This window comes from Brassica rapa, chromosome A06 (assembly GCF_000309985.2).
Source record: "Brassica rapa cultivar Chiifu-401-42 chromosome A06, CAAS_Brap_v3.01, whole genome shotgun sequence".
In the NCBI taxonomy this organism is placed as follows: Eukaryota; Viridiplantae; Streptophyta; class Magnoliopsida; order Brassicales; family Brassicaceae; genus Brassica; species Brassica rapa.
Genome location: NC_024800.2, coordinates 24,234,796 through 24,260,917, shown reverse-complemented (window position 1 = coordinate 24,260,917; position 26,122 = coordinate 24,234,796). Strand labels below are relative to the sequence as shown.

At 33.3% G+C, this 26,122-nt stretch overlaps 4 protein-coding genes across 5 annotated transcripts; 2 read left to right on the top strand and 2 right to left on the bottom strand.

The window, feature by feature from the left end:
• Positions 1 to 117: 117 nt before the first annotated feature.
• LOC103875047 (ABC transporter G family member 38) lies at positions 118 to 6,602 on the bottom strand. Its single transcript, XM_009153492.3, has 21 exons — positions 6,070 to 6,602; positions 5,866 to 5,986; positions 5,669 to 5,757; positions 5,439 to 5,523; positions 5,189 to 5,348; positions 5,004 to 5,080; positions 4,586 to 4,730; positions 4,202 to 4,503; positions 3,532 to 4,130; positions 3,295 to 3,455; positions 3,112 to 3,215; positions 2,895 to 3,030; positions 2,752 to 2,820; positions 2,566 to 2,669; positions 2,167 to 2,499; positions 1,807 to 2,097; positions 1,643 to 1,726; positions 1,388 to 1,521; positions 913 to 1,312; positions 577 to 831; positions 118 to 489 (listed from the first exon to the last, which is right to left on the bottom strand). The coding sequence occupies exons 1-21, from the start codon at positions 6,366 to 6,368 to the stop codon at positions 232 to 234; spliced, it is 4,206 nt and encodes a 1,401-aa protein (XP_009151740.1). The 5' UTR covers positions 6,369 to 6,602; the 3' UTR covers positions 118 to 231.
• A 2,457-nt stretch (positions 6,603 to 9,059) lies between these two features.
• Positions 9,060 to 10,019, top strand: LOC103875407. The gene has a single exon (XM_009153925.2). The coding sequence runs from the start codon at positions 9,060 to 9,062 to the stop codon at positions 10,017 to 10,019; it is 960 nt and encodes a 319-aa protein (XP_009152173.2).
• On the top strand, positions 9,709 to 19,605 carry LOC103875045 (putative ABC transporter B family member 8). Of its 2 annotated transcripts, XM_009153490.3 has the most exons (9): positions 9,714 to 11,315; positions 11,727 to 11,781; positions 11,890 to 12,068; positions 12,959 to 13,416; positions 13,790 to 14,336; positions 14,404 to 14,583; positions 14,983 to 16,278; positions 17,889 to 18,301; positions 18,832 to 19,603. In XM_009153490.3, exons 1-9 carry the CDS (start codon positions 11,049 to 11,051, stop codon positions 19,196 to 19,198), a joined length of 3,762 nt encoding a protein of 1,253 aa, XP_009151738.2. In that variant the 5' UTR covers positions 9,714 to 11,048; the 3' UTR covers positions 19,199 to 19,603. The 2 variants fall into 2 exon arrangements, with proteins under 2 accessions (XP_033129586.1, XP_009151738.2); XM_033273695.1 differs by having other exon boundaries at positions 9,709 to 11,315; positions 11,727 to 12,068; positions 18,832 to 19,605.
• Positions 19,606 to 23,556: 3,951 nt separating this feature from the next.
• Positions 23,557 to 25,302, bottom strand: LOC103875046 (SH2 domain-containing protein A). Its single transcript, XM_033273801.1, has 6 exons — positions 25,122 to 25,302; positions 24,742 to 25,031; positions 24,506 to 24,668; positions 24,092 to 24,429; positions 23,933 to 24,010; positions 23,557 to 23,855 (listed from the first exon to the last, which is right to left on the bottom strand). The coding sequence occupies exons 1-6, from the start codon at positions 25,272 to 25,274 to the stop codon at positions 23,837 to 23,839; spliced, it is 1,041 nt and encodes a 346-aa protein (XP_033129692.1). The 5' UTR covers positions 25,275 to 25,302; the 3' UTR covers positions 23,557 to 23,836.
• Between the last annotated feature and the right edge of the window lie 820 nt (positions 25,303 to 26,122).

Sequence of the window (26,122 nt, the reverse complement as noted above, 5' to 3'; positions counted from 1 at the left end):
ATACATTAGATAATTTGTAGATAGGGCCAGATCTAGCCACAGCCCTTTGGCCCCTAAAAATGTTTTTGAAGGGTTTTTATATAGGCATAGGCCTTTAAATTATGATTTTTTTTAAAAAAATAAAAGTTATATAGAAAATATCGATAATCCCCAAAATCTCAGTCTGGACCTTGCTTGTAGAGAAAGAAAGTTGAACTTAGGTCAAGCTTCTAATGGAGGTATAACAAAGGCTCACCTCTTTTGGAAGTTGAGAGTCTTAACCGAGAGAGCATAGATAAAGGCAAAGAGCAAACAGAAGGAGATGAGGACAAGTGAGACCTTCCATAAGAAGTCATGTTCATAACCATAATAGTTCTTCATGAACTCTTTCACCGTCTCACCTGTATCAAGCCTCGTCTCCACATCTCCGTACTGAGATATAGTCAATCCATACAACCCCCACCACGCTGGACTAACGTACGGGAACCATCTCAACCACACTGGCATTCTCTGCAAAAACATCCAATATTAACTATGAGCATCTTTGTCCTGAAGTTTAGAAAGAGTCTCTGCATGATTAGTCTTTTGGCTACTTACAGGACGAGGAATGGTGAATCCTGAGAAGACGTTCAACGTTGTGGAGATGATACCATTGAGTATCGCAGCGGTTTCTTGATTAGGACTTACAGCAATGAGCATGAAGCCAGTGTAGATGTAGTAGATGATGGTAATGAAGTTAAAGAATGTGTATAGCAAAAACTTGGAAGCAGTCCATTCATATCCAATCATCCCATAGACAATAGTTGAAACGATGCAAGCTTTAGCCATTGTATATGGAATCTCGATTATCACCTTTAGTAACCAAAACGTATGGTTAGTTAAGTGTCACATAGAAATGAAATAAGTGGGTGGGAGTGTGTGTATTATACATACCTGTGAGAATGCATATGGTAGAGCAGAGTACATTCCAGCAACGGTCTCTCGGTAAAAGACAGTACGTTCAGCTATTGCCACAGGACGCACAGTGGCCGCACTTTGTGAGCCTAAGAAGCCAATAATGATTGACATAGCGCCTACGCTGTTGTATATATCTTCTCTTGTTCCCATTCTTTTGCCAAGGCTCCAGAAGATGATCCCATACAAGATTCCAACCGCAGCCGCGAAACAAAGACGGACGGCGTTGTAAGGAACGTTTCTCCAGTATGATTTGTGTAGCTTCCACAGGCAAGCTTGGAACTGAGTGAGGTAGGATTGTGAGTACTTTGTTGAGAAATGAATGTCTTGTGCATGAGGTTGAACCTTGTTTAGTTCCTTAATTAGATCTTTGTTTCTCCTGCTTTCCATACAACAAACATGGGAGTTCACTTTGTGGGATCTATGAATGGTTATGTATGTTACTCAAACTTACTTGTAGAGGTTTGAGTTTTTGTATTCCTGAGCAAATTTGACACCAAGAACATCTTCTTGTTCCCTTGTTGTTACTTCTAGTGCCCATGTTGCTGGATTATAACCTTCCTTGATCTTACCTACTCCTTTTATTCCCTACAAATATTTTATTCAGTTAATGTAAAGAATCAAATGAGAAGGACCGGTTCTGTGCACATCTCCTAAATCTCAGGCCCGGTCCTGCAAATGAGACGATGATTCACTTCTTCTTTCTTACCTCGAAGTATTCAATTAGTTGTGAGGAATTGTGGCCTATTGGACCAACATAGATCTCTTCTCCACCTCTAGCCAATAAGAAAAGCTAACAGAACAAAACTTATATGCATAGGTAAAGATAGAAGTAATAGTATAACATAAAGAGAAAACAAGTATGAGAGTTACCTCATCAAATGATTCAAAAATATCAATACTAGGCTGATGAATGGTGCAGACAACAGTTCTTCCAGTGTCAACAGTGTTTCTAACAGTCCTCATGACAATAGCAGCAGCTCTTGCATCCAAGCCAGATGTTGGCTCATCCATGAAAAGAATAGATGGATTGGCTACAAGCTCTACAGCTATTGTCATCCTCTTTCTTTGCTCGGTCGAAAGACCGCTAATTCCAACATAACCAACCAACATACCTCTCAATGGTTCTAACTCTATCAACTCCACCACCTCTTCAATGAATAGCTGCACATTTCTATCATTAGTTTATATGGTTTCTTGAAAGGGTATTGATAGATTAAGAAAGCAACAAACCTCTCGAGTACTTGCGTCGATATTAGGAGGTAACCTCAACCATGCTGAATAAAGAAGGGACTCATAGACTGTCAAAAGAGGGGAGTGTATGTCAAACTGTTCACAGTATCCTGAAATACGAGCAAAGCTGTCCTGCTTTTTAGGAAAGCCAGAGACATTAATGTCCCCTGTAATGTAACCAGTGTTCTTGCGCCCGGCTAAAACGTCCATCAATGTAGTTTTGCCTGCTCCACTCATGCCCATAAGCGCAGTGAGATGACCGGGCCTAAAAGCACCACTTAGTCCATTCAGTAGCACTAGTTTCTCATCTTTGATCCCTCTTTTTTTCATTTCCTAAAAAAATTATATATTCTTTAGTTTCTATCCCATTTACTCTTACTGAATATGCTATTCACTTACATTTGGAGTATCAACAGAATACATGATGTTCTCGAACGTGATGTATAAAGGCTTGAAGGGTATCCGCAGTTTCTTGTCGTTGGAAGTTCTTTTTGTCGCCACACCTATAAAATATTCAACCTATATTTGAGATCACAAAAGCTTTTTTAAGTAGATGAAAAGTGAGAGATGTTGTAAAGACTGTACTTGAATATGCATTGCTATCAGATTCTTCACATTCATCCCGTAAAACCGCAGACTTGGATACTCCATATTCTACAAGAGTAATGGATATAACTGGTACCAATCTAACTTTTTTGTATACATAAAGATGAAGTGAGGACACTCACGTTTAAGAAAAGCTAGACACAAAGATGTAACAATGTTGGACAAGGTTGTGGCTATAATCAATGCCAAAAGTCCAATCCAGTACCAGTAAGTCTCTACAAAAAATCCTCGTGATTTCAAGATTGCAACTCCAAGACCCTGCAAATTGTACGTACATACATAATAATGTTTTTGCTTTCATGAAGCTTGCAACGCAAGAAAGGGTTTCCAAGAACTTACATCTTTCCATGACTTGCTGCGGAACTCGTTGACAGAAACAGCAGTTTGAATATACATAAATGGGGATGTCCAATACGCCCATGCTAGCCACTTGTGCACTTGGTCTGCACCATTACACCATTCATCACTAGTTAGTTTATCAATTATACGTAGAAAATACTAGTAATAACAGCAAAAACTTACCTCGAGATAACACATATCCACTGAATGTCATCAGCCACATAACAGCAAGACATCCCATTGTGTTTGCAACCACATGGTTCCTAGTCACTGCAGCGATACACCGAAAAAATCCATACGACATTTGTCCACACAATGCTAGAATCAAGTAATGTTTTAAAAACCTGTAATAAAAAAAAAGTTACAACAACATAATATAGATTACCCTACTACACCAAAGTCATGTTGAGATAAGCTTACGATGTGATGGTTGGATCATATCCAATGCTGTAGTAAGTTATAAAAACCACAATCAATACTTCTGCGAAGGATATAGGAAAGTTGATGACTGAAGCTGGTAACGAGAAAGCCCACGATGGATAGAAGCTGAAACGACGTTGCTTGTAGAACACGGGAAGTTTATCGATTGTCATAGGAAGCTCAAAAAAGCCAGAGAAGACAATCATTTGTATTTCTAAATAGATAGCTCCCATGTAGATGATTCCATCCTCTATCGTGTTGTGGTATTCCCTTTGTGTCGAAAACACAATGGATATCGTGATTGCATTGAAAATGAGCTGAAATGACTTGAGGCCAAAGATTTTAAAGTTTCTTTTCATTAGAATATGTTCTCTTGCTAAGCAGGCCTTTAGCAGATCCATCTTTCTAGCTCCATATCTAGTCTTTGTCAAGGCTGCTCTGTGATTCTTCTTTCTATCAAATGGTGTTGCTAGCTGAGAACTGATTGTGCTCCAGAGATGGTACGTTCTGAATCCTTCCTCGAACTTTTTTGCCGATACATAATGATATGGTAGGTCTGGATTAGCCCAGTATTGTTCTTGATCTTTTCTTGATAAAATCTAGTTGAAAAAGTGAAAGCTTGATCAGTACGTAACTAAGTAAAGATTAGATTTAATTGAAAAGAACTCACTTCTTGCAAGTAATCAGCAACTCCTTTTCTTTCAGGACACTTAAACCCCATAGACTCAAAGAAGCCGAGGACGTCTTCTCTAGGTCCTTGGTAAATGATACGGCCTTCTCCAAGAATGATGACATCATCGAAGAGCTCGAATGTCTCTGGAGGAGGCTGGAGAAGAGAGACAAGAGCGGTTTTATCGAAAACTTGGATCATTTGCTTTATGCACTTGACAATCTGAAACGTCGTTGAACTATCTAAACCATCTGATATGTTGTCCATAAAGTAAGCTCCGACAGGTCCGACCAACATCTCGCCTACACACAAAACACTAAGTCACAACAAGAACACGTACGTTTCAATTCCTACATAAATACTAATAATATTCTACATTAGTACCGGTCGTCACACGTTTCTTTTGCCCGCCAGAGATGCCTCTTTCCATATGGTCTCCAACTATAGTATCAGCACATGTCTCAAGTCCTAGTAACTTTAAAACGTAATCTGTAACGACATTCTCTTTGTGTTCTTTTATTACCGAAGCCTGTAGAAAAGATCACAACGATTTTTAAAGAGTGTCGTTTTAGGATTCTATTTTGTTTAACAAAGTGTTGTTTTTATATTTTCAATGTGATTGAAATTTTAATCATATTGTTTAAAGTATTATTTAAAAAGAAAAATATTTAGTGTATTGATAGATGTTAACATAGAGTTTTTTTTTAATATGCGCGAAAAAACTTCAAAGTCACTCTTTATGAAATATATGAGTATTAAAATCTTTTTTAACACTTCTCTAACTAATGATTTTTCATGGTACCTTCATTAGCGCATCGAGGTAAGGATCTGGCTTGATATTAAATTTTTTCTCCCGTCTCAGTAACTCCTCAAGCATATCTGTTCTCAACCATCCATCCATGTCAATAAGCAACTTAGAGAGATGTTCTTGGTTTGATAGTAAAAATGGAGAGATACTGGTAGAATAAAGAGGATAATGATTCATACCGTAGCCTGTGCCGACTCCTTGACATTTTGCGGAGAACTTTAATGTTTCACGAACTGTCAGCTTTGGCATATGAACATCGTATTGGCCGATATAGGCAGCAGTTCTTTCAGGTACAAACTCATGCATTTCATGACCATTGTATGTCACTTTCCCTGTACACTAACCAGTCAAACAAGTCAAGGTTATCATTGCTTCAATTAACATTATATATAACCAGTCAAAGCATTCTTTAAATGTCTATATATTTACTTTTAGTCCACTTTCTATCTTTCCAGACAATGCTTTAAGTAGGGTCGACTTTCCAGAGCCTGGTGGTCCTAAAAGTAGAGTCAGCCTGTAGGAAGGTCAAAAGAAATGAGAATGTTTTAAATGATGAAAGCCTATAAGGCAGATCAGAAAACAATCTCTTACGGATTAGTATCTTTTTAGAGTCTAAAACATAAATGAAAGAACAAAGAGCTAGAAATAGTTAAATGGACCTGCCAGGCTTGATGATTCCGCTAACATCTTTTAGAATAGAGATTGTCGCCTTTTTACTCCGACGAACTCCGATTTTAGTTGCAACACCCTAACAGAAAACAAACGAATTAGTGAGAAGTCGTAGAAACTGGCGTTGCAGATAGGTTTTTTGGACGTTTCTTTCCCAAGAAATCTCAAAGAGGAATTATATGTTTACTTTTGCAACGCTGACGTATGAGTTAATGACTGTGGGAACAGCTCTGCTGCCTTTAGATGCTTCTGTGGTCACGTTCACATTCTCAAATCTGACTTCTATCGTTGGGAGTTTCAAAGAGACTCTGTTTGTTTTTTAAAGAGAAGTTAAAAAATTAAAATTTCAACTATAACATTTTATAATCAATATGGTCAGGGTGTTATTTACCTATCGGTACGTCTCTTTAGTCTCCGTAGATAGAATCCATGCCAATCATCGTCATTCATCGCAACCACTCTATCAAATAGCTCTCTTCTCTCCTCGAGGCTAAGATCCTTCATGTCAATCTCCTTGAAACCTCCTGTGATCCCTCTCAACATGGCCTTACTAACCCGGTCGTGCGTAGGAAGACGCTCCAGAGCCGCCCATTTCATGGCTTCATCTTCATCTTCCTCCTTTTCCCGGCGACTAGTGTTTATATCGTTTAACACGTTCTCTATCTCCGAGCCTGCTCTGTAATGTGCCATCACTTCTTCTCTTCCTCAAGCGCTTTCTTTTTTCTCTTAACTCTCTTCTTAGATGTAATATTGGAAGCCTAAATATTTTGGAACGGTAGATTAATATATTTTGATTTGGCTGTAAATGCATACACATACATATGCTAATGACAGTTTCTTATTTTGAGGGTAATACATTGAATACCATATTCTTGAACAAAAATTAATAGTTAAACATGTCTGGATTCTGATGACACTTGTAATCTATGTCTAATTCCTATGTTTGGATAATATCTGATAAATAGATTTACCAGATTTTCAACATATTCTTTACATCACCGAAATCAAACACTTGTCTAGATGCATGCATCCATATAGAGAAAGAAGAAAAAGTAGGCATACATGCCTATGTGAGTGAGGATCTTGCAATAACGAACCTTGGATTTTTTCTTACTCTTATATTTACTTTAACGCGTAATAATCTTTTTTTTGTAACGCTTAATAATAATCTTTTTTTTTTGTAACGCTTAATAATTCCCTATACATTAAAAAAGAAACAATGGTAATAAATGTGTTCATACACACGTTGACAAGTGTAAGTTTCACAATCATTTCAATTTTATAACGTTTACGGGTCAGTTTCACAGTCATTTAGTAATTAATGTCTTCATACACTAATTTTTTTTTAATTTTATCATAAACAATTTAATGTATCTACACATTAATTTTTTTAATCAGCTCATTTTTAGTTTCTTCATTTTAACCTTTGTATTAATAAATTGAAATTCTCTCCGGGTAAGTACTGAATATTATCATTGTTGAAAGAAATAAATTACAGAATCATTAAGATTCACATCAACTAAAATGCTAGAATATGAATGTTTTTAAAAATTGAAAGCTTCGTATTTTATCGAACTCCACCATGGTTGAGGTTTATGCATACGAAAACAACAAACAATGGTGATTGGTTATGAATTAAAGAAACTCAGGTGAAAGACGACACACTCAATGTTGGATCTTTAGTTTAGCCAAGTATTATTTATTTTACAGAGTTTTCATATCAAGAATTAGAAACATAATCAGATTGTTAGGAAAAATCAGAAATCAGAATTTTTTTTTAAAAAATAAAAATTTGCGAAATCGATTGAAAAAAGAAACGATTACATTATTTTCCTTGCAACTCTAACCTATTTCACTCGATTGTATCATGTTTTTATTATATTTACCAAGAATTTATTATACGAAAGTATATGTTATTGGTTACCGATTACGTCAATTTTAGAACATGCCCAACAATATTGGCATGATGTCCAACCATTTTTATTGGTATTCTTAAAGTATTTTCCAATAATTATGTACGTAGAATAAATCCAGCATATTTGTTTTGCATTTATTTATTTTTCTTTATATTAGTAGAAAAAAGTTTGGGTAAAATATGTTGATCCAAAAAAATGAATGGAGCTTGATTTGAAAGTAATACTAAACACAAAACTACAATTGGTTAAATACTCAAATGAATCTAAAAGTTTACTATCCGAATAACCAGACCCGAATCCAATTCAAACTGAAATATTTTGGATACCAAAAATATTTAAAACAAAATTATATACTTAAATATATCAATAATTTTAAATTTTATATATATTAGATATTCAATATCTAAAATAAAAAAATATGTTCAAATACTGAATTTGTTTTTCTCCACTAAATATTTAAACTGAAGAATTTTTATGTAAATTTAAGTATTTAGTATTACATTACTCAAAATTTTATGTTTTATATTATTTTTATTTTTGGATTTAGAGGATTAAGTATATTTAAATTTTTTTAAAAAATTGCATAATTAAAATGGATATCCGAACTCAAATCGGAACCAAACCTGCAATGATTCGAACTAAACCCAAACCAAATTCAAACCGAATTTTGTAAATATCTGAATCATATTTAAAATTTTAACTCTAAAAATCCAAAATCCGAATAGATCAACTGAATCAGAACGGATATCTGAATACCCCTTTAAAAAGCAAAAAAGCAAATTTCTTATTACAATATAAAATAAATAATTTAATCAATTATTTCATTATGCGCATGGCGCGGATTACTACCTAGTCTTCTTATTAAAGTGTTTAATCATGTCATATACGCTACTAACGGATGAAGAGTCAAGACAAAGGGATACTTCATACCTGCATGCACCTAGAGAAATATTTAGGTAACATTAAAAACATTTAGTAGAAAATAGTTTTTAAAAATATTTTTTTCATAAATTTCTGATAACAATTATTAGAGAATATTTATTATAAAAATTAAAAGTGAAACAATAATCCCTTTTGAGTAATACACCAAACAAACAAAAAATCTATAAGAACATAAAATAATTATTATTTGGAATCTAAATACAAGATTTTAGAAGGTTCTATTGGAAAGAATATTAAAGCCAATTCATTTATTGCCAATTAGTTTAAATTAAAACTATACGATAAATCCAAATTTAACATGGCTCACATTCATATAGTATTTTCAAGGTTCGAAAAAGGATTTAACATACATGTTTGACATGATAAAGACAGAAAAAAATCCCAATTATGACACATTAGCAAGCAATGGATTCCCACGACGTCTATCACCTCATTTTACAGTCTTTAAACCGATTTTCATTCCCACGAGGTCAGGAGGTCAGGAGCTTACACTGCGAAATCCGGATATTATGTTGCTGCATCAATGGAGTTAGCTGCTAACAGAGTTGAGGCGAGACCCCTACTAGATCAGAACCTTTACAAATCTATTTGGGCTAGTAAAATACCACCAAAGCTACACCTATTTCTCTGGAAGATAACGCAAGGAGCACTAGCGCTTGGAGAAAATTTGGCTAGGCGAGGTATCCTCAACAACATCTCATGTCGCCACTGCGGAGAACCAGAGACCACAGATCATTTGTTTCTTCACTGTGTCTTCACACGACAGATATGGGCTTCACACATCTGGACTTCTCCCTTTGACCCAAGGCTTCACGCCTCCTTCGCTGAAGCTTTCATCGGTTCAACAGCGGCCACTAATCTTCCACCATTAGGAGTAGCGACTAACCTCTTTCCTTGGATTACTTGGGGAATCTGGACAGCAAGAAACTACTATGTTTTTGAGAATAGAGTCTTCACACCTACGGAAATCATAGCAAATGTTATCAGATTGGCAAGAGAATGGAACATCGCGCAAACATCTCCAAACTCAATTCCCTCGCCACATCACAACCGAACGCTTCCACCAACCCTGACATCCCCATTTGTAGTCTGTTTAACTGATGCAGCTTGGCAGGCTGGATCAAAGAAGGCAGGCTGTGGATGGATCCTCATGGACCACCGGGATGCGTGGCTGAAGCAGGGAACGAGTACTTTCAACTACACTTCATCGCCACTGATGGCTGAGGCTCTCGCCGTCAGAACAGCTCTCCTCAACGCCCTCGAAGTGGGCTATACCAGAATCTGTATTAAATCAGATTGTCTAGCACTTGTTGCTATTATCTCCTCGAAACAACACCCGGCGGATCTCCACGGAATCACTCGGGATATCGAGCATTTATCTCTCTCCTTTGATTGTATCTCCTTTGTTTTCATTTCCAGAAACTTGAACTCGGCTGCTGATGCCCTTGTGAAATCATCTCTGTACTCTGCTCCCACCAACTAGTTTGGTTGGTTTTGGTTTTATCTATATTATTCAGTATTCAAGAAAAAAAAACCGTTTTTCATTCACTATCTTGCATCTTTTGTTAAATTCTTACAGGACGTTCTCAGAATATTCCTTAAGCGGAGGTGGACATAAAGTTCCCATGATCCCATATTTCATAGACTCAGCAACTGATACAAACATTATAAATCAATGACTCCAAAAATGCAACCTCACTGTTTACATGTACCCACTTCCAAATCATTTCAAATCATAACCCCACATTCATTAGTATCAAAGACAAAACGGATTGATGTTCCTGTATTACATGTTATGTGTGTATAGTAACTTCCAAGTTTTTTGATGGCAAAAGGATAGATATTTGATATTTCCGTAATAGAAGGTTTCTGAGGAGGTTGATACAACATCAATGTTGTTTTATCAATGAAATCTCCTCGAGTCTTTATGTTTTTCTTTTGTTCAATGTAATATCAAAGTAGCAGTTTAGAACTATAGTTTCATTTTCGAAAAGCGTTGTTTTTTTTTTGAAAATTAAAAATGCGTTAGTCTGCTGCATAATTAGTAGTATATCGTTAGTGGTTTTTCTCTGTGATTTCAGTCGTAAATAGAAGGGGATAGAATATAGCTAATATTTGAGAAAATGTTAAATACGAAACACGTTTTCAAAACATAAATATCTGATTTAAACAAAAAAAAACATAAATAAGTGATAGAAACAAATAGAAATACAGATTAGTGTTAAGTTGTCAGATTTCTCTAAAGAATTTATCAAATATTATAACTGTATGTACTAAACATAAATATCATAATGAAATATGCATGTGATGAAATAAAATTATCAACAACCATAAGAGAAAGGCATAATAAAGAATACCTAACTATATACACGCCCCACAAATAAAGGCACTGATATTTAATTGTTAAAACAAGTAAAAGCAAAAGCTCCTGTAGCACGTCCATTTTGGGTGCATAAAACTTTAACCATCACTAACCTCACTCTTCTTATAAATAAGACAATTCTCCTCGTCGATGTTATATGAGAAATTACAAGAAAAAAAAAATAAGATGGCGTCTCGAGAGAAAACCGAGTCAGTTTCATCTAAATCGAGTTGTAACATACATGTAATATTTCGGTTCGCAGATTGGATAGATATAGTTCTGATGGTACTTGGTACGGTGGGAGCCATTGGAGATGGCATGTCCACGAATGTGGCGTTAGTGTTCGCAAGCAAGATCATGAATAGCTTGGGCTACGGTCAAAACAATCATCATACTTTCAAGGACGAGGTTCAGAAGGTTAGTCATCTTTCAATTCATAAAAATTCCACCTTGTGCAAATTTGAATTCCTTGGAGGACTTGTGATAAGAGATCTGCTCACATATAAATTTAGTTGGGCGCTTGGGCAACCAAGAGACAAATGGTCGGTTGATTTTGTTACTAGATCAATTTTTTCTTGTATTTATTATATGAAAACAAATTCTTAAATTTGACATCGTGTATAGACCACGAAATGAAAAATGAACTTTTTAATCGTTTTTATGGATCCAATAATCTTGTTAATATATAAGAAGTTTTTTTTATCGCTAAAGTGATATGCGGTTCAAGTGATTCTACTCGATGTCAAAATGATCCAACATATGTATCCTTGTGTGATCAGATTTTCTTAAAACATTTGATCAAGATATTAATGAGTTTGTTGTAAACAGTGCAGCTTATACTTTGTATACTTGGGACTGGCTATCCTGGGAGTGGCATTTATGGGTAATATCAAAATAGTTGCTCTACAAATTAGTTTTTTTTTTTTTGTCGACAGTTCTCTACAAATAAGTTCTCAAAGAAAATATGTTAAAATGTATTCTTTGGGTGCAGAGGGGTATTGTTGGAGCAAAACAAGCGAGAGACAAGTTGAGAAGATTCGTCGAACATATCTTAAAGCTGTTCTCCGACAAGAAGTTTCTTTCTTTGAATCAGAAGATGCTTCCATTTCTGAAATTATTCACACCATTTCCACTGACACTTCTCTCATCCAACAACTTCTTAGTGAAAAGGTATCAAATTCTGACAAAGTATTTCTTAGATGGTTAATCAGCTTTGTTCTAAGTATAGAAGATTGAAAATTTATACGTTTAAGATTTAAAATATAAAAGAAAAATATCCTAAAATACTGCAAAACATTTTTTTGTAAAATACTGCAAAACTAAGACTTACGTTTTTTTTTAAATACTGCAAAACATAATTCTTAGTCCAAAATATACCACTCATTTAGTATTAATTAAAAAAATACCACAAAATTACGTTTAAGAAGAGTTTTTGAAAATTTAGGAAGAACATCCATTTTTAAGCTTTCGGAGATTAAACGCCACTGGCCAACGTAACACTTGTTCTTCTCTTAATCCCAAGGTTGATCCAACGAAAATACTCGGTTTAGAAAGGGTTAATAAACATGTAAAGACAACAATTTATGTTGAAATGATTTTAAATCTGTTAATTTATGTGTTGTATATATAAAATATTAATTATATCAACGTATAGTAAAGGTAATTCCACTAAGAGAAATATAATAAAAAAAACATAAGCTTTTTCGTTTTATCTTATCTTTATTTTATTATATTCATTGTCTTTTTCAAAATTTTCTTATCGAAATTGCAAAAGCCTAGAAACTTGCTTGCCTTTTCTTGGTTACACAACTTGTCAATATTTTTTTTTTTGATAAATCAACTTGTCAATATTTTACCGGCAAATTTACTTGACCTAAACTTAAAAATGAATGCTGACATCGTCAATACTGTTACATCATCATGCAAAGTGTATAGTAACTGCAGTGACATACTTTTTTATATATATTTTTAAAAAAGTTGTTTAAATATTTTCTTTCTTATTTTTAAATACTATATATTTCATGTTGAAGAAAGTTATAATTCTGCTGTTATAATCTCAGGTGCCCATATTCTTGATGCACACATCAGTTTTCATTACAGGCCTTGTGTTTGCGGCATACTTCTCATGGAGATTAACCCTAGTAGCCATCCCATCACTTGTTCTTCTTCTAATCCCAGGGTTGATCTATGGCAAATACCTTGTTTATTTGTCTAAGAAGTCCTACAAGGAATACGCCAAAGCAAACTCAATCGTGGAACAAGCTCTAAGCTCCATCAAGACTATTCTATCATTCACGGCTGAGACTCAAATCATCAAGAGCTACTCAGAGATCTTGGAAAGACACAAGAAGCTTGGGCTAAAGCAAGGTCTGGCCAAAGGTTTAGCCGTGGGAAGCACAGGGATCTCTTTCACCATATGGGCTTTTCTTGCGTGGTACGGAAGCAGGTTGGTGATGCACAAACAAGAAACCGGTGGACGCATTTACGCAGCTGGTATCTCTTTCATCTTGAGTGGCCTGTAAGTAAGTGAATATTTGCATATTCTCATATCGCATGAGAGTTATCTCTCCGTTCTAAATAATTATCACTGAAAAAAGTCAAACCGTAAGTGCTTTGTCGATTCTAGAGTGACTTGGATCTCAGTGCAACAGTAAAAAGAAAAACACATTTCTTTGGACCGTACTATCTTTTAGGATTAGAAACACAACTATTAGTAAAAAGGAAATTTTTTTGAAGGATTAAAGATTGTAAATTATTAGTTTACACAATCAATATACAAACCTTAAAATAGGCATTTTACTAGTGTGTTTTTAGGTGTTCTTGTCTTCTTCTTTTTCTTGTTTAATTCGCGTTTATTCACAACATCTTTGTTGAATGAATAAATGATGCAGTTCTCTAGGGACGGCACTTACTGAGATCAGATATTTCTCTGAGGCTTCAGTTGCAGCAGCTAGAATATGTTCAAGGATTGATAGAGTTCCAGACATAGATGGTGAAGATACGACTAAAGGGTTCATACCAAATGCAAAGATCGAGGGAAGAGTAGAGTTTGAGCATGTAACCTTTACATATCCTTCTCGTCAAAAATCTATTATTCTCAGGGACTTCAATCTGAGAGCAGATGCTGGTAAAACTGTAGCTCTTATGGGAGCTAGTGGAAGTGGTAAGTCGACAGTGATCGCATTGCTGCAACGTTTCTATGATCCAGCAGAAGGGTTTGTGAGGATAGATGGGTTTGACATAAAGACTCTTCAGTTAAAATGGATGAGAGAACAAATTGGTGTTGTGAGTCAAGACCATGCTTTGTTTGGGACCTCCATCAAGGAAAATATTATGTTTGGGAAAGATAATGCATCTATGGATGAAGTCATTTCAGCTGCGAAGGCTGCAAATGCGGATGAATTTATTACACAACTCCCAGATGGTTATGATACACAGGTGTGTGTTTGCTCCAGTTCTTGATTATAAACTTATGTATGTCATTATAACATTGACTTGAAAACAGATAGGTGATCGTGGGGGGCTTTTATCAGGAGGTCAGAAGCAACGGATTGCAATTGCACGTGCGATCATTAGAAATCCAGTGATTTTACTTTTAGATGAAGCAACAAGTGCACTAGATGCAGAATCTGAAACATTGATTCAAGTTTCACTTGATCAAGTAGCCGCCGGACGAACCACGCTGGTACGTAAAACCACTCTCAAAGTCCATGTGTTGTGAATAAACGCGAATCAAACTTAAAAAAATAGAATGTGAAAGCTCCATATGAGTTGTGAACAAAAGCGGATAAAACTTGAAAAAATAGAATGTGATCCACTGCATTAAATATCCGTTTTAGAGTTTGTATATTGACAGTGAGAATGAATAATTTATAACCCTTTCTCTTCTGGCCTAATGAATGTGGCATTTTACTAATGCATCGAGGTTTAGTTCACTTTGAGAATCAATAATATATGTTTTTTTCTCAACAACATGCAATATGTAGATTTGAATACAAGGTGATAAAGTAACAATAGACTACATGTCATGGTCTATATAATATGCCTTTTCTTTTGTAACGAAATCAATCTATTGTGAAAACAGGTGGTGGCCCATAAGCTTTCAACAGTTAGAGGAGCGGATCTCATTGCTGTGCTAGAAAACGGTTCCGTTAAAGAAATGGGTTCTCATGAAGATTTGATGACCAAGAACAACCATTATGCAAAACTCATAAACATTCAAAGACAATTCAGCAGCCAAGAACATCGACAAGATCTTCAAGATGGGTCCAAAACTCCTGAGGGAAGACAATACTGGTCAGCCAGGAACAGTTTCAGTAGGCTAAGCATAAGGTCTACACCAGATCTCATTGCTTCTCCTATCCCTTTCGAGAGCATTCACTCAGCAGAACCTGATGATAACCTCCCTTCCACTTCTTTCACTAGACTTCTTCCTTTGGTCTCCCCTGAGTGGAAGTCATCTCTCCTCGGTTGCATCTCAGCTGCAACATTTGGTGCAATCCAACCCATTTACGCCTTAAACATTGGCGGTATGATCTCTGCTTTTTTCGCCACAAGCTCAAAGCAAATGCAGGACAGGATCCGGATTTACTCCTTAATCTTTATCTCCCTCACCTTTATCTCCATGACCCTTAACCTCATTCAGCATTACAGCTTTGCCAAGATGGGTGAAAGGCTGATGCAAAGACTTCGTTTGAGGATGCTTGAAAAGATTTTCACCTTTGAACCGGCCTGGTTTGATGTGGAAGAGAACTCTAGCGGTGAGCTTTGTTCAAGGCTTAGTAATGAAGCATCCACTGTGAAGTCCATAGTATCAGACAGAATCTCCTTGCTCGTCCAGACCATTTCAGGTGTCCTAATAGCCATGGTGATAGGTCTACTAGTTGCATGGAAACTCGCGTTGGTCATGATAGCTGTCCAGCCTCTCTCCGTCTTTTGCTTCTACACAAAGAAAGTTTTGCTCACCAGCATTTCCCATAACTACGCCTATGCGCAAAACCGTAGCTCAAACATTGCATCAGAAGCTGTTTACAACCACAAGATTGTTACATCTTTAGGGTCAACGAAAAAGATTATAGAAATATTTGATAAGGCTCAAGATGAGGCTAGAAGAAAGGGTAAGAAGGCAGCATGGCTTGCAGGGTTTGGGATGGGATCGGCTCAGTGCCTAACCTTCATGACATGGGCGTTAGACTTTTGGTATGGAGGAGTGTTGGTTGAAAAGGGAGAGATCTCTGCCGGGGATGTTTTCAAGACATTCTTTGTTTTGGTTAGTACCGGTAAGGTTATTGCGGAAGCAGGAAGCATGACTTCGGACCTTGCCAAGGGCTCAGCCGCCATTTCTTCCGTCTTCAAAATACTTGACCGTCCTTCATCTCAAGTAAGATACTAACAACCCATTAACATTTTGTTATTTTCTATACATAAGAGTTTTCTTGTTATTTATTCCATATATATACAAGATATGAATATATAGGAGATAACAACATAATGTTGTGATCTCTGCTAATTAAAAATTGAATAAAGCAAAAACAATCGATATACAAATATCCGTTTTAAAAATTGTTTATTGATTGTGTAATGAATAATTACAATTATGAACATATAAATACAGATTTCTGATTTCATATAAATACAGATTTCCCTTTTCCTGTCAAAAAGTTCTCATTTTTCTGAAGTCGGGTTTATTTTTAATTACTAAAGTTCTCATATAAATACATATCTTTTTATTGTTGCAACTAGGCAAAGAGCCCGTGCGATATCGCACGGGAACTCATTTTATAAAGAATATATTATAATCTATAATTTATAATTTTATATGCCTGATAAAAAAATTAAATCATATAAATAATTAAATTTAATTTTGATGATTAAAATATGATTTACAAAGTATTCAATTATATATATATATATTTTATAAACCTTAATGTTCCCTTTAATTTTTTATCAAAACACATATTGCATACAATTGTGTCTTCATCCTTTTTAAGTTTTTTCATACATTTTTCACATGATAGTTATCTTCAACCACTTTTTGAACAAAATGCAATTTTTTTTGCATGATATATAATTTTTTTCCTATTTAAGACATAATATTAAAATTATTAGTTTATAATTTTAAACAATTATAATTTATATGTTGGTAATTGTTATTTTGTATATTTATCTACCTGCTTTATTTATTGAAAATGAATATTCAGAAAATTGAATATTGTAATAAATATATGTTGATTTACGTTAATATGACCCGTCTCATTTATAATATTTTTTTTTAATTTTTGGGAGAATTCTTATAAAATACCAACACTTATTATATAAACTAACACATTACTTAAATAAAACCAATATTTTTTAAAGCAATCCCACTTTGAGATGAAAAGACACCTTGTTTAGATGAAAAGTTGCAACTTTGACATTATTTTTTTCACCATTTTATTATTAGCAGATTAGTGAAAATTTGATTTGAAAAATGCATGGGAGAGACTATTTATAGATTTTTTAAAGCCTATTTGAATAGTCACAACCCTTCAATATGAATAATCACATTCTTCTAATACTCACAATTTCTCACTTCTTAAAAGATATTAGTGAATAGTCACAACTTTTAGACTATTTTTAGAATGACACAACCTTACAACATATAATTTTTAGAAAAGACACAACCATCTACACATATTTTTCAAAAGACAACCTTTCAACATAAGTTGATTCACAACCTTAGAAATTAATTGGAAAAGACACAACCTTCTAACATAGAACTTTTAGAAAAGACACAACCCTTTACACTTCTTTTTTAAAAGACACAACTTTTCAACATAAGTGGACTCACAACCTTTGGAATTAATTGGAATTGCTATTATTAGTTGATAAATTAAAATCACTCATAAAATCAACACTTAGTAATTTCATGTAGGTTGAACAAAATTTCTTAGAATTATTCTAAATATATTATGCAATAAACTAGTTTTATTTGGTCATGGATACGTGAAGGACAATACAACACATGGAGCAAAGATTGATGCAATTACCGGGAGAATAGAGCTAAAGAAGGTTGATTTCTCTTATCCAAACCGGCCTAGTATTCCAGTGCTCCAACAGTTTTCCTTAGACATCAAGCCTGGGACTAGCATTGGATTGGTCGGTACATCAGGGTGCGGGAAATCAACAGTGATTGCTTTGATCCAACGCTTCTATGACGTGGAAAAGGGATGTGTGAAAATAGACGGTGTAGATCTGAGAGAAATAGATATAAAATGGTATAGGAAACATACTGCACTAGTGAGCCAAGAGCCAGTTGTTTATTCAGGAAGTATCCGAGAGAATATTTTGCTTGGACGGCCCGAAGCGGCTGAGGATGAGGTTATGGAGGCTGCTAAAGCCGCCAATGCTCATGATTTCATCTCGTAAGTATAACTCTTCCTTTTAGTACTAAAACACAAGTCATAGAAATGAGTAGACAAGTATTACATCCACATTTCTTGTTTCTTACTAGTTTAGGGTTAGGGTTTTTCATGAAGTATCACTTTATCCAAAACCAACATCAGTTCTGAACATAGGCCTATGTTCCCAAAACTTTTAAGAATTTATATGCTAAAGCATATATTCTAAAATTATTGTTAATTTTTTTTTGTTAAAGCTGTCATTAAATTGTTTATGTATATCCTCAAAATTTCAGAACCGTACAAGTTTTTTTTTTAATTTAAATTTTATTCAATCTAAAAAACTAGAATTCAGATCCGGCACAAGCACGATTTAAACAAAAATTTCCAAATCAGTGTATTACTTTCCAAGCTGTCCAAAACATATGAACTTATAAATATGTGATTGTAATTGTTGAAAGACCTAAATAAACCATCTTCAGTTATATTGTTAGTAATTTTTTTTTGTAACTGTTGTTAGTGATTTTTTTGCTTTTGTTTTTCTTGTTATAAAGGGCAATGGAGGAAGGATATGAAACGGAGTGTGGAGAAAGAGGAGTGCAACTTTCAGGTGGTCAAAAGCAGAGGCTAGCTATCGCTAGAGCCTTTCTTAGAAACCCTGTGATACTTCTACTTGACGAGGTTACGAGTTCCCTAGACTCTGACTCAGAGCAGGCTGTTCAGGAGGCTCTGGCTAGGATCATGGCTAGCCGGAAGATGACAACTGTAGTTGTGGCTCACCGCCTCAACACCCTGAAGAAACTGGACCGCATTGCGGTAATAGCAGATGGAACCGTAGTGGAGACAGGGAGCTACGACCGCTTGAAGAACATGGGAGGCCAGTTCTCTAGACTTCTTCAAGCTCATGATCTCAAATCTTGAAGAACTTTCTTCAGAAGAAAGCCAAGAATCGACCGAATAAGAAAAGTATCGACTAAATAAAGTTATGTTGTAGTGTTTAATATGAAATTAAATACTAAATGTGTCATAATATCCAATAACTTATACAAAAAATCATTGTATAACCTCGAAAAAAATGGAAATTGTGTATAAAATGACTAAATAATTGTAAGATTAAAGTTATATTATAGTTCATCTTTCGGAATAAGTATATTGTATAATGTAAAACGTTAATATTTTTGGAAGAAAACTGTTGTATGTTTACATAAAAAAAAATATCTATATTAAGATAGATGTTAACGCATATGTTGTATGTTTACATACAATTAAGGTAATACATAGAAATTTTGAGGCCAACCCTGCCACATATGTTGTATGTTTACGCAATTAATATATATATCAACTATGTTGTATGTTTAAATACATTAGTATTTAAACATCTATCTTAAAATGTAAATCAATCTTAAAATATTTTTTATGATGTATGTTTAAATTATTAGTAAATAGAAAGTATAAGAAATAAAAATACACAATATAAAGAAAAATAAATAATAAGTAAATATATAATATAATCTCGAAAGATGACACATGGCATTAAAATATAGTTTTACATTTTAATATTACTTATTTTCGAAAATTATAAAAAATATGTAAACATACAGCATAAAAAAAATGTAAAAACTACATTAAACATATGTAAGATTACTATTTTTCACTTAAAAAAAGACGGCTTATCTCCATAATGTAACATTACCGTTTTATAAAGAAAACAAAAAACATTATTCCTGTTTTGAAACAAAGCCCTCTCAAGACTGTCAATGCACTTGCCAATGCAAGTTATGGAAGCTATGAGCTCATCTTTGGAGGTGGTCTACAGTAAAGATATGAAACAAAGACAAAAAGGAAACAACTTTCACCATCAACTCTTGCCGTCCCAGAAACCTTTAATGACCTTGAATGAGATTTTTCTTATAACAACAAACTTTTTGTTAGGTGGATTCATTGTTGGGAAACCCGCAACTTCCAAAAGCTAAACTTATTCATGAGAATTGAATTGCTTTTCATAGACTCAAAGGTATTCTTACCTATTATCTCTATGTTATACTTTTGGCTTTTGGAAGTTGTGGGTTTCCCAACAATGAATTCACCTAACAAAAAGTTCGTTGTTATAAAAAATCTCCTTCAAAGTCATTAAGGGTTTTTGAGACGGCAATAGTTGATGGTAGAACCATTTTTTTGCTCGAGTGCTTTGAAGTTTTCCTTGATAGTGTGAGGTTGATATTGATGGAATAATGAGTTTTATATGGACTTTCTTGACTCCCTCTGTTTCAAAATACATGAAGTTTTAGGTTGGGACACAAATATTAAAAAACTTGTTTTTTATCTAAAAAGTATCACTAAAATATAAATTAAAAATTATTCAACCAATCACAAAACATACTACAAAATATTATATTTTTGTACTTTTTGGTATTTAATATATATTATGAGTATTTGATTACAATTCGTATATTACATTAAATTATATATTATAAGTGAATATATAAAATAGTGTATGTTTAGTGAAAAATGTAAAATGGTAATCGTACATATAAATTTAATATGTATACTTATAAACATATATTTATTATTATATGTTTTTAAGAAAACATAGAGACTAATAAATAATCTTTATAATTTACAGTACTATTTGAGCCATAGACGTAATGTTATAATAAATATAAAATTTAACATCACCATTTTTATAATTTACTTATTTTCAAATTGTGAGTATCGTTCATATCAGCGTCCACATCAAGTAATGTCTAATAATGTAAAAACAGAAATAATTTTATGCTCCTAATTTAATCCCTAGTATACAAATGGTGAGAGGGAAAAAAAACATTACTTTATCAGTTCAGAAGCTGATATGTCACCACGTGTACAGTACCTATTGGTTTATCATCTAAGTCGTATCAAATTATTTCGATATTATAGAATATCCTTTTCCGATATCAATAAAGTTAGGAGCTCATTACAATATTAATTTTTTTTAGATCTCACTCAGTAACTTTATAACTCTTTTCCTTACCCTACAATAGTACAATTATTAGGTTCTAGAAAAATTAAATACTCTTTCCGTTTTTAATATAAATTATTTAAAAAAAGAATTATGTTTCAAATTATATGACGTTTTCTATTTACTATGTAAAAATTATTAACACTTAATGTTATATGACCAATGATAATATACATTTTATTTTATTATTAGTTAATTTATGATTAGGTAAATAATAAATAATATTTTTGTTTAAAAAATATAAAAAATTAATGATTTTCTTAATCTACGTACACAATTCTAAAACTATTTATATTAAGAAAACAGAAGGAGTATTAACAAAAGAAAAACTGAATTACATATTTACTGTTGTCAAAAAAAAAAGAATTACATACTTGATACTTCCATCCATTTGCATGATTGCAGTTAGATTATTAACTTTCTTTTTAGTTATCTTACAATTTTAATCCATGTAGTTTTACTTTTTAAATGACGTGTTCATGCCAATGAACTACCAATCAAAACTTAGTAATGTTATCTTGTCGAATACATTATACATCATTTTTTTTGTCTGAATATGTGATTTGTCTTAATTTAAAGTTATTTCTTTAATCTCTATACTAATAAAAGTGAGCTTTTGAGGCTCCATAGGGCGTCCACATCAGCGAAAAAAACTTCTTCTAAAAGATGACATGTGGCATTAACAAAAAAATAAAAATAAAAATAAAATACATGTAAAGAAAAATAAATAAATATACAGTATAAAAAATTAAAATATTACATTAAAAATAATAAGTAAATATACAATATAAGAAAAATAAATAAAAAGTAAATATATAATATAAGAAATATAAATATTACATTAAACATCTACCATAATTTATCATCTGATATAAAATAAAGAAAATTAGAATACGTAAATTTATAATTAAAAAATGAAAAAAACTAATTTAACATCTATCTGAAAAATATATCTATACTAATAAAAGAGAGCTTTTGAGGCTCCATAGAGCGTCCAAATCAGCGGAAAAAAACTTCTTCTAAAAGATGACACATGTAATTAACAAAAAAAAAATATACATATAAATAAAAATAAATAATAAGTAAATATACAATATAAGAAATAGAAATCTTACATTAAAATAATAAGTAAATATATGATATAAGGAAAAATAAATAATAAGTAAATATAAAATATAAAAAAGAATAAATAATAAGTAAATATAATATATAAGAAATAAAAACATTACATTAAATATATATCGTAATATTATCATTGGTATAAAAGAAAAAAATTAGAATAAGTAAATATAAAAAATAAGAAGAAATAAACATTAAGTAAATATACAATATAAAACATGGAAAAACTAAATTAAACATTTATCTGAAAAATATATAGTTAAATGGATAGTGTACATTTAAATAAATAATAAGCAAATATATAATATAAGAAATATAAATATTACATTAAACATCTATCGTAATATTATCATTTGATATAAAAGCAAGAAAATTAGAATAAATAAATATACAATATTGAAAAATTCTCTAGGATAGCCATTTTTAAGTTTTTGTTACAAAATAGCTATAAATGAGAAAAATGACCAAAATAAGTATTATTAAAGAGTAAAAATACATTTATACCCTATGATTAACTAACATAAACTTATAGTTTAGAGTTAAGGGGTGGGGTTTTGAGGATAGGATTTCAAATTTTTAAAAATAAAAATTAAAAATTAAAATTTTCAAAATAAAAGGGGCTATTTTGGTCATTTTCTTTATTGAATGCTATTTTGTGACAAAAACTTAAAAGATCTATTTGAGAGAATTGCTCTACAATATAAGAAAAAATGAATAATGAGTAAATATACAATATGAGAAAGGAAAAATTATATCAAACATCTATTAAAAAAATGTATAGTTTTCTAATTTTTTCTAAGGAAATATGTATTCATACAAGCATATAATTTAGAATTTGTTGTTGTTCAGAATACAACGTTCAAAAAAAAATATATGGTTGACATTTGAAAATAAAAATAGCCCCGCGCGTAGCGCATGTTAACTCCTAGTACTATATAAGATATGGCATATCTAACTTTAATTACAAATCTTTTTAAATTTGGAATAGAGACAACTAAGTACTACCATAATCAATTTTAACTTTTACAACTAGGGAGCATGGACCAGCAATAGTTGGGGTCATAAATGGCCACGCAAATTTATATAATCAAGCCTACGAAGCAAATTTCGTATCTCCTTTCTTTCTTGTCGGAAACTAACAAATATCTCAATCAGTTTTAAAAAGAAAACAAAAATTGCTTTCCACTAATTAATTTTAAAATCACTGAGCTTTACAGAAGTTGGTAACACTAAGAGACTTGGCTAAAAGTTTTAAGGAAAACTCATAACGTCGGAACAACCAAACACCACATTTTTTTTAAGAAAACACAACTTGCTTTCCACTAATTGATTTTTACATCACTGAGCTTTACAGACGTTAGTATCAATAAGAGACTTAGCAAAAAGTATTAAGGAAACCTCAATAATAACAGACAGTTGATTGTAAGAGTGTGTTTTGACATTCAAATGCTCCTTACGATCCTGCAAAAAGATTCAACAAACCAAAATTTCAAGACCTTTACTCTCTTTGCTTCAACCAAAAGCTATATATCTCTCACCTTCCAAGCCGAGATAGCTCAGGTTCCGCCAGTAGCATATCTTGCAGAGGTTTTGCATCTGTATATCTTTCACTAGAACTTAAAAGAAAACAAATGTCACAAGATAGAGAGAGACATAAGAGAGAACAAGAGAGAGATAGAAATAGAGATCTTTCTTACTCGCAGATGTGATCGACAGCAAGCAATCGATGACGAATAACGAAATCACGACCAACGTAAGTCACAACCAAGGAGCCAGCATCAGGATGTGGCCAGCTTCTTGAAGTAGGGAACCTGAGGATGAAAGTCCCCGGTTCTTGACTTTGTAGTGAATGTTCTGCCTCTTCTTTAGTAACGAACCCTTCTATCCATTTAGGCGAACAAGAGCGCCACATCCCGTTAATCAATCCTCTGGATATAGAAGTAGCAACAGGGAACAACCAACACCACATCTTCTCAAAATTCTCTTGAGTTATGTAATCGTAGCATCCACATATCCTCCTTAGTAGCTCAAAATCCTGACAAACAATGTCACATTGTGAAAACTAAACGTCCAAATCAAAACTTTTGATATATGAGAAAAGAGAGAAGAACCTGGTGAGTGAGAGATCTACTGCTGCATTTAGCTATTCTCATGAAATGTTCTTCAATCTCAATCACCACATTGTCCCAATGAACATTTTGATAGTTCCGAGAGATCAGAATCCACGCATTTGTTCCTTCTGCTATTAGCTTTCTCGCCATTTTGATTTGATAACTGACCAAAATAAAAAAGAATCACGTTTCAACTTATTCTCTGTGATTGAGAGACTGATTAAGTGTATATTTACCCGTGATGGGAGCACCCGGAGTAGAGAGAAACTTGATCTGCAAACTCAGAAACTTCCTCGTCCCCTGCGTTGTTTGTGATTTCCTTCATAATAAGAGATCTCTCTGTCAAGTTTCCAAGGCAGTATTTGAAAATCGTGGAGTCTGAGATTGTATATCTTCTAGAACCCGTCGAGCCTCTAACTTCAGTGTTGTCTGAGTCAGTTGAAGATTGATCTTCTTCTTCTTCTTCCTCTTCTTCGTCCTGGTTCTGAGGTCCCCATGCCATACTAGTACCATTTCCACCCTCAAACTAACTCAGAGAAAAACAACAATGCAGAATAATTAGTAAGCTTTGGCATAGAAAAAGAGAAATGTAAATCAGAGAGAAACTGGATTTTACCTCACTCTCAGGAATCTTTTCTTCTCCAAATTTGATTCGTTTCATAGACAAGGAGCTATCTGAAGCTCCATTACTTGATGGCACTCCTTCAACTAAAGGACTCAACCTTTTAGGGGTAACAGAATCACCACCGGTCCTTGAGATGCAACGCATCTGGTTGGTAAAAGCTTCGAGGAACGGGTAATATTTACAAACAGTAATCTTACATATGTTTATTATCTAATGTATTTCAATCATCTATAAAACAAAGTGAAAAATGTTTAAGATAGATGTTTAATATTTAATGTACTCTTTCCATTTTTTTAAAATTGTGCATTTACTACAATTGGATTTATAAGAAGTGTTGATATTCAGATGAGTCATTTAGTATATGGTATTTATACTAAATGTACTCTTTAAACATATTAAGCATAAAATAAAAATGTACAGGATAATTCATATATTTTAAATCTATATAATATAAGTTTATTAACATCCGTTATATAAATTAGTAATATTAAACTTATTCCAATCTAGTATTTTAATATGTTTACATCTTAGACATCAAGCCTGGGACTAGCATTGGATTGGTCGGTACATCAGGGTGCGGGAAATCAACAGTGATTGCTTTGATCCAACGCTTCTATGACGTGGAAAAGGGATGTGTGAAAATAGACGGTGTAGATCTGAGAGAAATAGATATAAAATGGTATAGGAAACATACTGCACTAGTGAGCCAAGAGCCAGTTGTTTATTCAGGAAGTATCCGAGAGAATATTTTGCTTGGACGGCCCGAAGCGGCTGAGGATGAGGTTATGGAGGCTGCTAAAGCCGCCAATGCTCATGATTTCATCTCGTAAGTATAACTCTTCCTTTTAGTACTAAAACACAAGTCATAGAAATGAGTAGACAAGTATTACATCCACATTTCTTGTTTCTTACTAGTTTAGGGTTAGGGTTTTTCATGAAGTATCACTTACGAGAAATTACATATCTAGATATATCACATAATAATGCTGAGA